Genomic DNA, 11,797 nt, shown 5'->3' with positions numbered 1-11,797 from the left:
TTTTTTTAGGGGTTATGTAAATTAAATCGTTCGAGTTTTTTTTTTCTATAAACGGGAAGTGACGTCATAAAAACAAAACAAAAAAAAACAAAAAAGAAAAACAAAAGGAAAAAAAAAAGAAAATTTCATCCTCATGGTAAGTTTTTCTGCTGTTGTTTTTCGAACGAATTTAAAATCATATTATTATTATTATTATTATTATTATTATTATTATTATTATTATTATTATTATTATTAACAATATTTTTTTTTTTCATTTGACAGGAAGTCAAACAGCCATGGTTGTAATTGGTTGGAAATGCTGTCGTTACATAGGATCGAATCGATTTTCATTGGGCGTAGGATTTACCTGCCGCTTTATCGTCGTCACATTTATTTTCTTAGTACAAATACTTGGGGGACTCGTGACGAGCGACTCGATAGATTTTCAAATCAAAAACGGAAACGTTGGAAAATTTGAAAATTATAACGGCAACAACGCGAATAACGCCAAAAACGCGAACGTCAACAACGTCAACAACGCCAACAACAGGAGACAAGATAAAAGATATTTAAGAGACGTTGAAAACATAAATGGAAATATAAATTTAAATAATAATAATAATAATAATAATAATAATAATAATAATAATAATATGAACGTTCCATATCAAAGTTATAGAGAGTCTAACGTAGGAAGGTATTCGAGTTATCAAACGGTTGATACGGTTGAAAGTTACAGTGGTGGAAGTGTTGTTAAATCGTCAAAAACGACGCCGCCTCTAACGACGCGTATAGTTCGAACTAAATACGGTGACGTAAGCGGAATAATCGTATCGTTAGATTCGAGACATCTCGAACCGGTCGAAGTGTTTCGCGGTATACCCTACGCAATGCCACCGACGGGAAATTTAAGGTTTATGCCACCCGTGAGCGGTGCTCTATGGTCAGGAGTTAAATACGCAGATAAATTCAGTCCGGTTTGTCCGCAGCGTTTACCGGATATAAAAAACGAAACGCTCGCGTTAAAACGAATGCCCAAAGGAAGGTTGGATTATTTGAAAAGGTTACTTCCGCATTTACAAAATCAAAGCGAAGACTGTTTGTACCTGAACATATACGCTCCGGCACAAGGTGAGTACTGAGTCTGTTTGTTTGTTTTCAACAAACGCCAAAACTTTCTTTTTGTTTTCTTTTCCCGTGTATTGTTTTTTGAGGGAGGGCAGGCAAGGGAAAAAAGGACTGGAAAAATTTTTTTCGTAGATTTTTTTCTAAAAAAAAAAAAAACTTTTCCGACTTACCCTTTATTACTCCGCTTCCCCCTCGCCCCCCCGCACTCCACTCCCTTCCTCCCACTCCCCTCCTTTTCTATTCATAAAATTTTAGGGTTCGTTAAATAAAAGAAAAGAAAGAAAAGTTTTACTTCCTGTCGTGGAAATATTTTCATGTCGCCGATGTTTTTGTTATTTTTTCCTTCGTTCATTTGTTTGTTTGTTTGTTTCTTTGTTTGTTACCTTTTCGGTTATAAATCTTAATTTCGCCATATTTGTTTTTTTTTTTTTTTAATTTTTTATTCTTCATCCACTTCCACCTCCTTACTCCTCGTCTTCCTCCTCATTTCTTTTTTTTTTTCTTCTTCTTCCACTGTAAATTTTAATTACAACAAAAACATTCCGGTGATGTTTAAAAAAAAATTGTTTTTTTTCCTTTTGTTTGTTTTATCGAGTACAAACAAAAGTTTTCTAATTGACTGCGTGTAAAATTTTCAAAAAAAAAAAAAAACTTTTTACCTTCATCATTTTCCACGTTTTAATTGAGCTGTTGAAAGTGTATAATAATAATAATAATAAACATTACGAACGATTGTTTTCATAACTCAAAACTATTTTGTTTGTTTCGTTGTTTGTATTAAAATACAAAACGGGAGCGTTAAATCGTCGTTGACAGTTTTTCTTTTTTTTTTTTTTTTGCGTTTTTCTTCCCCGTCACGTACGTCGTCTTTTCTCTCATGTTTAGTTTAATTGTCATTCAGTCATTCATTCATTCAATCTTTTGAAAATTTTTTTTCTTCCTCCCTCCCCGGTTTTATTAATTCGTTTCCGGTTTTGTTAAAATTTTAGTTTTGTAAATAAAACAAAAAAAAAAAAAAACCGCAATAAGTCTTGTGTCTCGATTTTATTAAATTATAAACGAGTTACGTGAGTTGGTTGGTTATTTAAACTCTGACACGTACGAATACAAACAAACAAACAAACAAACAGACGACAGAAGGTTAGCGAATATAAACAACGAAAACATAAGCATTTATGTAAATTTACGTAAAACGTTTTTTAATGAAACAAAAACTCTTGTTGTGTAATAAATTTTTTATAAAATAATCGTTTGCATATTTATTATTATTATTATTATTATTATCCACCATTAAACACGACAAGGCTACTTGTCGGGGTTTTTAAGTATTTATCCGAGGTTTCTACCCGATTCCTTAGGGACAAATACTCGAATTTCGGTGGTGCCACTTTATTATAAGATAGCACCACATCAATTCTTGAAGGTCTTCCTGAGTCCATCTTTATTCGATGGGAACGATTTGTCTCCTGAACTGGGCTCCAGTGACTAACATCTTTGGAGTGGCCAGGGTCAGAAGCAGTGAAATTCACATTCTCGTCGAGCTGCCTCAGGTCGACAGTAGAACAAGATTTGTTTTTGGTTCTTACTTTGTCTTGTTCTCATTTTTGCTCTTTTTAAGCCAACGGCACGTGGAGTTCTCAAACGGTCACCCATCCAAGTTTGCACCACGCCCGATGCTGCTTAACTTCGGTGATCGTACGGGAACCGGTGTGACCAGCACGGTATGGCCGTTGACTTTTATTATTATTATTATTATTATTATTATTATTATTATTATTATTATTACTGTGGGTTGTTTGTTTGTTTGTTTCTGATTCGTTTTCGAAATTATTATTTTAAAAAAAAAAAATCCCGTTGTTAATTTGTTCGATTAATTAATAAAAAAAAAAAATGTTAGAGGAAAAGGTTTGTTATGAAATTTTTCGCATAATACGCGGAATTGCGGATTCAAGGGGAAATGCAAGAAAAAAAAATTTTTTTTTTATGATTTCCGGATTTTGAAACCGCATTAAAACAAAGTAAAAAGACTTCGGGGCAAATGAGCCCCGATTAAAACCGCATTTTCGGTTTTTGTATTTGACCCGCACAACACGCACACGCACACGCCATCATATTTTTACTGCCTTTAAAAAAAAATTTTTTTTTCATAAAAACAAACAAATAAACGAAATTAAATTTATCGTACGTAGAACCACAACAGCAACAACAACAACGAGAAAAACGTTTCGTGTTAAAAAATAAAAAAAAAATGGCGGCGAAAAATTTTATTTTGGTAGGAAATCGATTTTTTTTCTTACATTACGGCGATATTTAATAAAATTTAAAAATTTCGCGCCAAAATATGTTTGGTACGTGGGAGAATGGGGAAAGAAAAACAGAAGAAAAAATTTTTTATAAATTTCATTGTTGCCAACCTACCTTTTACGCGAATGAGAAGAAAAAAAAATTTCCCTGAAATTTAATTTGAAAACGTCGACAGATTTTGTCGCTGATTTTATTGATTTTTTTTATTTTTTTTATAAAATTTTTTGCGTGTACGAAAATCAAAGGGATTATTATTATTATTATTATTATTATTTAATAATATCGTCTGCTACCTGAAATGTCACGTACATAAAAAAAAATTATAAATTCATTTAAATTATTATTTATTCGTGCGACAAAAAAATAAAAAAATAATTAATCATAATATAAATCATAATTGACAGAATAACGAATGATACGTTGTTTCGTGCGTGTGTGCGTGCGTGCGTGTGTGTACACGTCATAATTAACGTCCGTTTTAAAACCGGATATGGTTGTTAAAAAATATCATCATCGTTGTCATTCTATTCCTCTCTCTCTCTATTCCTCTCGTTCTCTTTTTATTATTCCTCGTTTCGATTACGTGACGTCACGTTTTGTTTTGCGACACGACGATTAAAATTTTTTATTTACACGTTTTCCCGCGAAAATTTTAAAAAATTTATAAAAATTAAAAATTTTATTTTATTTTTTCTGTCGTAATTTTTAAAAATGTCCGACAATGAATTTATAATTTTGTACGAAGTCATACCGAACGGTTACCCTACCGATAATAATACGAACGTGTGGATTACGTATATGCGAACGTCATATTCACGTTCGGGTTTATTTTTTTTTTTGAAACTCTGCGATTGCGTCGTGGCCTCGAAAAAAAAAAAAATTCATTCTCGAATAATTTTTAAATTTTTAAAAAATCGTTTTTATTTTCTTGCTATTGTCGTTGTTGACCGTTTTCAAAAACTAACAACCGCAACAACAACAACGACAACCAGAACAACGACAAACTTTAACAAACAAAAAAAAAAGTAAATAAATATATGATAAATGTAAAACATTTTTCCGAGTTGATTTTTTCTTTATGGATTCTCATTTATTTAAACTTTCCCTTCCCTCCCCCCCAGAAATTTTCTATTTATTAAATTTTCCTTTCCCTCCTCTCTCTATCTTCCCTCCTCCCTCCCCGGATTTATTGATAAAGTGGAAAAAATTTTTCTTGTATTTCAGGTAAAAAAAATCTCTGACGAAAGGAGGGAGAGAAGAAAAGCGAAAAAATTATTTTTTTTTGTGTTTAACTTATGGAAAAAATTCGATTTAAAAAATTATTTTTGTGGGGGCGTTAACAAACGTGTTTGTATTTTAATGAAATTTTTTGTCTTCTTCTTCCACGTTTTTTTTTTTTTTAATTGTTTTGTTTTAAACTTTTTTTAAACAATCGAACAACTTTTTAAACGACAAAGAAAATAAAACAAAAAAAAAGTTTGAAAAGATCGATGACGTCGTAAAAATTAAATTTGAAAAAAAAAAAAAAAAAATTTACGCGGGAAAAAAGTGAATGAAAACGTGAGGGAAAATGCCGGGGGAGGGGGGGAGTAAAATTGTGAAGGTGAAGAAGCGGAAAAATTTTTTTTTTAAAAAACAATTCCGTCGGAAAATTTTTTATTTGAATTTGATTTAACGAAAGGGAAAATTTTCTCTCTCTCAAAAAAAAAGTGAATATTCACGTTTTTCAAAATCTCCCCAATTTAAATTTTTAAACCTCCAACCACGGGAAAAAAAAAAATTTATTAAATGACTCCCCGGAAAATTTGTTTTTTTTTGTTAAAAGGGGGGGGGGTAAAGAATATTTAAATTTTTATATAGTTATCTTACCCGTTTAATTAATACAAAAAAGTGTAAAATTATAATAAAAAAAAAAAATTTTGAGAGATTAACGTCGTTTTTTTTTTTTTTTTTGAATTTTCCGGTGGGAAAATTTTGGGGTCGGAAAATTCCAAACGGGAAATAAAATCCCCTTAATAATTATTTCGCGTGACGATAAATTTTTTTCAACCAAAAAAAAAAAATTTAAAACTTGCATTTTTATTCAAGTGAGAGAAAAAGAGAGAGAGAGAGAAAACGGTGTCAAAATTTGTTTTTTTTTTTTTATTTTCCGGGGGGGAGGTGGGGGTGTAAAAATGTAAAAGGGTAAAAACCTGAAGAAAAATTTTTTTTGTGTGGAAAATAAAAAAAAGAAAAAAAAACCGAAAAAAATTTTTATCAAATACGCGTGACTATTACTTATTTAACGTGGCATTTTTCATTATTTTTATAAAATAACCTTTACGACCTTTGACCTCTTTCTCTCTCTCTCTCTCTTTAAAATTTTTCCATAACTAAAGCAAAAAAAAATTTCTTTTCTTTTTTATTTTTTTTCTTTTTCGATTTACGTAGAATTTTTTTTTTTTTTTTTTTCTTATGCGTTTCATCTTTTCTTTCCCCCCCTTCTTCCCCACACCCACCTCACCTCCATCCCCCTTCCCCCACTATTCGTTCTCGCATTTCTCGCGAACGGTTTTTTTTCTTTCCTTTTTTTTTTTTTTTTTTTTGCAATTTTGGAATTTCCAGAGAAAAAGAAAAACATAAAGAACGATTTTTTTTTCTCTCTCACGCAAAAGGCAAAAGGTATTATTTTTTTTTTTTTGTTTTTCCAGCCGGATCAAGGGATTCAGCGGGATCTAAAAAATATCCTGTTTTGCTTTTCGTACATGGAGAATCATACGAATGGAATTCTGGAAATCCGTATGACGGATCCGTTCTCGCTTCTTACGGCGGAATCGTTGTCGTTACAATAAACTATCGCCTGGGAATATTGGGTAAGTTTTTTTTTAAAATTATTATGACGCGATGAGTGGTGGTGGTGGTGGAGGGATTAAAGAGTGTGTGAGAAAATAGTGGGAGGAGCCAACGAATTGAGTTTTAAAAAAAAAAAATACGGCGGGAGTTATTAAAAAAAAAAGGGGGGGCGTGGTTTTAGTGGTGTGAGTGCGGGTGATTGGGAAGGTACGTATAAACAAAATGGCGGAAAAATTTATTTTATTGTATAAAAAATTTGTAGAATAATTAGTTGTTGCTGATTAATCGGAAAAGTTTTTTTTATGCTTTTTTCTCAAAAAATTTTTCTTTTTTTTTTTTGAAACGGAAATTGGACAACCCGAATTTTGACGTTGCAAATTTTATTTCCTTTTCCTTTTCATTTTCCTTTTTCCCCCTTTACTCTCTCCCTCTCTTTCTTCCTCCTCGAATCATTTCTTCCTTAGAATTTCTTGAATTTTAAATTTTCGATTCGTTTAAATTAAAATCGTTATTAATAATAATAATAATAATACTTTTTCGTTTGATTAATTTTTAAATCCACCTCATTTTCTTCTGCCGCCGCCCGTTTCCCCCCACCCCCACCTCTCTCCGAAAAAAGAAAAGAGAAAAAATTGAAAACCGGCGGCAAATTATTTTTTATTAATCAAACCGAAAAAAAAATTTTTTCTTTTTTTTTCTTAACAAAATTTTCTTTTTTTTTTAATTTTATTTTATTTAAGAAATTTTTTTCTTTTGCTTGAATGAAACTCGTTAGATGAAAATCTATTAAAAAATAAATAAATAAATAAGTAAATAAATTAATCAATTTATTTTATATTTACTAAAATTTTGAAAAGTGTGTATTGAAAAAAAAAAAAAAAAATTTCTTTTTTTACCTTTTTTACCTTTTCCTTTGCTCTTTTCACCTTTTTTCTCTGTTTCTCGAAACTTTCCACTTCTCTCTCTCTTTCTTTTTCTTTCTTTGTATTTACTTTTCCCTCTCCCCACAAAATAGTTTTAAATAAGGCATTTTAATTTTACAAACCATCGAAATCAATTTCTTTTCTTTTCTTTTCTTTCCCTTTTTTTTTCCTTTTTGAGAGAGAGAGAGAAAAGAGAAAATTTGTTTTATTATTTTTTTTTGATTTTCTCGCTCTTTCTCTTTTTCTCTCTTGACTTTCAAATTGAACATTTAATAATAATAATAATAATAAAATACAGACGGAGGAAAAGAATCTTTTTCCTCTGAATGGCAAAAAGGAAATTGAATCCATTTAAAACTTAATTATTGCATAAGTAGAACAAAAACCGCGAGTCGGAATTTTTGTTAGCTTTATTATTATTATTATCATCATCATCATTATTATTATTATCAAAACTACGTATAATTAAAATAAATATGTATGCATATATGTATCTGGAAAAGGTCGTTTTTCCTTTTCCGATTATTATACCTGAGTTTTCAAAAAATTTTCTAATTTATACGACTTTCTAAAAGGAAATTTTATTATTGATCTCTCTAGTGCAATAACACAGTCAGTCAGTGAATGAGTGAATGAATGAATGAATGAATGTCGAATGTTGAATAAGTTTTATTGTAATGATTTAACCTTTTGGTTTAAAAAGGAAAGGATTAAATAAAACCTTCTTAAAAGTTTTTAAAAGTAATTCGATATTATACGGTTATGTCAATTATTTGGGAATTATTATTAAAGTTTGGAATATCAATATCTCTCTCTCTCTCTTTCTCTCTCTCATTTTCACTGTCTTTATTTGAGTTTTTCTCTCTCTTTCTCACTTTCTAAATCTTTTTTAAATCACTTCCTCTCTCTTTTTATTTTTTATTTTTAATTCTGTTGTCCTTTTATCTCTTCATTTTCTTTTTTAGAATTTTTTCCTCTCTCTCTTCGTCCTCTTTTTTTTCTATCACTCTCTCTCTCTCTCTCTCCTTTTCTTTCTTATTATATTTATTTCTATTTTTTTTCTCTTTCTTTTTCTTTCAATTTTTCCAAAGTTCTCTTTTCTCATTCTACTTTTTTATAAATCACTCGGTCTTTCTTTTTTTTTTTATTTTATAATTTTCATCTTAATTTTTTCTCTTCTATCCTTCTCTCTCTCTTTCTCCCTCTTACACTTTTATCAATGTTTCTCTTTCTCACTCTTACAATCTTTTTAACTCACCTCCTCTCTTTTTTTTTACTCCCTCTTCTCATATCTGTCCTTTTATTTCTTCCCTTTTTTTTTGAATTTTTTCCTCTCTCTTCTCTCTTCTTTTTTTTTATTAGTTTCCCTCTCTCTCTCTCTCTCTCTTATTATATTTCCTTTTATTTTTCATTCTTCCTTTTAATCTTTTTTTAATTTTTCCAAAGGTCTCTCTCATAACTATGTAACTCTTTTAAGATTTTTTAATCCCAATCTTAATTTTTTTTCTCTCATTCTCTCTCACTTCGTTTTTACTTCTCCAAATCTCTCTCTCTCTCTCTCTCACTCTTTACCTTTTTTTATATCAAAAATTATTGTCAATATTATTATTATTTATTTATTTATTTTTCATTTTTACGATTCGTTTCCGGTCGTCATTTAATATTTATAAAGGTGGACGAGAGGAAAACGAGTAAAGGTAGAGGAGGGAGACAACGAGGAAGAAGGAGAAAAGTAGGAAGGGAGGGAAGGAGGGAGGGAGGGAGGGAGTTAATTAATGCGTGACGTGTGATGATGACGTTTGCATTCTCTCGTGAGGTGATATAAAGAGAGAACAAAAAAAAATTGTTTTTGTGTTTGTGTGTTGATTTTATTTGTTTTATTTATTTTATTGTTTTTTTTATTTTTATTTTTTTTTTGCTTTACCAAAACGGGTCGTAATAAAATTATATAAGTTTTTAACAAAAGTGTGACTAGAAGCAATTTTTTATCCTTTTTCTTTCTTCCTTTTTCTTCCTTTTTTTCCTTTTTTTTTATCGAATTGAATTTTTTATACGACGAAATTTTTTTCCAGTTTGTTTGTCTTCAAAGTTTAAAAAATTCGACGTAATAATTTTTTCTTTATGTAATTTTTTTTTTTTTACCATTTTGACTTCGTTTCCCTGTTTTTTCTTTTCATTCTTTTAGTATTATTATTATTATTATTATTTTACCCCGTAGAGGAAAAAAAAATAAAAAAAAGGGCAAAGAGAAAGAAAAAAAATTTATCGTCCTTTTAATTTTTTTTTTTTTTTTGTACGTCGAAAATATTTTCGCTGGACAAGCTGATATAAAAGGAAAATTTTTTTTTTCTTTCTTTTTTCTTTCTGTAAAAACGCGATAAAAAATAAAATAAAATTTATTTTTTAATATTATTATAAAATTTATTATTACTATTATTATTATTATTACATGTCGACCGGTCATTTTCGACTATTAAAAAAAAATAAATCCGTCGATTTTTTTTTACAAAAAAAAAAAACAAATATGGAGGATTAAATTAATTTTTTTTTCTTTTCGTCACACGCGTCGTTTATAAAAATAAAATTATATCAAATGTTTAAAATAAAAAAAATTAAATTAAATTAAGACAAAGGAAAAAAATAGAGAAAAAAAAAAAGGAAAAAAAGGAAAAAATTTTTTTGTTAAACGTATGATATAAACGAGTATATTTGTTTTTAAAAAAAAAAATTTTTTTTTTTTTTCGTGTGTTTATTTGTATTCGTTTTTTGAATTTTAAAATCTTTTCCCTCCCTCTTCCTCCCCATCTCCCTCATTCCTCCTCCTCTCTATTTCTTTCTCATTTTACCTTTTTGACTCTCCCCCCCCCGTCTCTCTCTCTCTCTCTCTCTCTCTCTCTCTTCATCTTCCTTTTTTTTTATACTCAATTATTACAATCTTTTTCCACTGCTACGTTTTTATAATAACTGAACAAAGGAAATTTATTATTAACGTTATTATCATTATCATTATTATTATTATTATTATTATTATTTCCTTTTTTATTCGTGTTCAGTTCGTGTTCAGACGTAAGGAAATTTAATAAAAAACAATTTCAATGATAATTACTACGTTTAGAAATTTAATACACGGGAAAAGAGAGAGAGAAAAAAAAAATTTTTTTGTTTTCTGTTTTTTTGTTTTTCTTCTCTCTTTCATCTTTTTCTTATTCTTCTTTTTCTCTTTATTATCATCATCATTATTATTATCATTATTATTATTATTGTTGTTAAATTAATTAAATCATTCGTAACGAATACATTTTTTTTTTTTAATAAAATTTTGTTCGATTTGTTTTATGTTTTCTCTTTATTTTCGTTCACGTTCTCATTATTATTATCGCTTTGGGAAGAGGAAGGGAGGAGATGGGGGGAGGGGGGGAATTTTTTTTTTATTGGCTGCCGGTTTGAAAACAATAACGTCGAAAGTAATTAATTACGGATGAAAAAAAAACATTTAAAAAAGAATTATGGTAAAAGTTAAACCAAAAAATCATCCAGTCATGAAGATATAATTCCGAGGATCGGCATTTTCATAGAGTAATAACTCAAGTTTTTTTACTCTCTTTCTCTCTCTCTCTCACTCACTCTTCCTATCTTATATTTCCTTTCCTCCTACATTTTTTTTTTTTATCATATATAATTAAAATGAGTAAACGTGCTTGAAAACGTGAATTATAAGAGAGAGAGAGAGAGAGAGAGAGAGAGAGAGAGAGAGAGAGAATCGTGAAAACTTTTTCTTCCTTTTTTTTTATAAATAACTGTCACCGTAGTGTGTGATTATGTTTTTCCATCATCGTTTAAAAAAAAAAAAGAAATTTTTTTATGTTAAAATGTCGAAAAATCAAATCATAATAATAAACCGCGAAACGTTTTTATTTTTCAAAAAAAAAAAAAAAAAAGAAAACAAACGTTTAACGTCTTTATTTAAATTTCTTTTTAACCTCTTTCCACTTCTTTTCAGGGAATATTCTCGTGTCGTGTCATTAAAATTACGTTTTAGACGTGGGAGCAACAATTCAATAAAAAAAAAAAAATCGAAAAACGTTTTCCGATTAAAAAACAAAAAACAAATAACAATTTTTGTACGTTATAAAATAATAAAGAAAACGTATGACGTAATTGATACGTGACAAATTTTGATTGGTCGTCGATATTTATTTTATATTATTCAAAAAAATTTTTCGAATTTTCGCGGGTTTTTTTAAAATTTCTTTTCGTTTCCCTTTTGTGACGTCAATTTTCGTAAACGTTTTTTTATTGTTTATTATTATTATTATTATTATTATTATTATTATTTTCTTATCAGTAAGCGAAGTTTGATAATAATAATTAATTAGATACGTATTCGTCGTTAATAATTTTAAATTTTAATAAAACAACGGAAGGAAAAATCGGGTAGGGAGGGTAGGAAGAGAAGGAAGGGGAGGGTTAGGGAGTTGGAGAGGGAGGGGGGCGGGTGATAAAATGAAAATTTCTTCTGATAAATACGTTTTTAATACGTATAAGAAAAGTTGCGTGCGAAGTTTTGTTTGGGGTTAAAAAGAAAAAAGAAAAAGTATCAAGAATCCATTAATGGCGTCCTACGCAAA

At 29.2% G+C, this 11,797-nt stretch overlaps 1 protein-coding gene across 1 annotated transcript in view; it reads left to right on the top strand.

Moving 5' to 3' along the window:
* Positions 1–278: 278 nt before the first annotated feature.
* The window catches only part of Phum_PHUM221080 (uncharacterized protein), a gene marked incomplete at both ends in the record, with an annotated part of 49,640 nt that continues 38,121 nt past the window's right edge, over positions 279–11,797 (top strand). Inside the window, 3 exons of the mRNA XM_002425750.1 lie at positions 279–338; positions 666–1,113; positions 6,105–6,266. Coding sequence (XP_002425795.1) covers positions 279–338; positions 666–1,113; positions 6,105–6,266 — 670 coding nt within the window. The remainder of the gene's footprint in view (positions 339–665; positions 1,114–6,104; positions 6,267–11,797) is intronic.

The sequence above is a fragment of the Pediculus humanus genome, genomic scaffold (genome assembly GCF_000006295.1).
Source record: "Pediculus humanus corporis 1103172107574 genomic scaffold, whole genome shotgun sequence".
NCBI lineage: Eukaryota > Metazoa > Arthropoda > Insecta > Psocodea > Pediculidae > Pediculus > Pediculus humanus.
The sequence above is the reverse complement of the archived record's forward strand: the minus strand, read 5'-3'. Positions and strand labels throughout refer to the sequence as shown.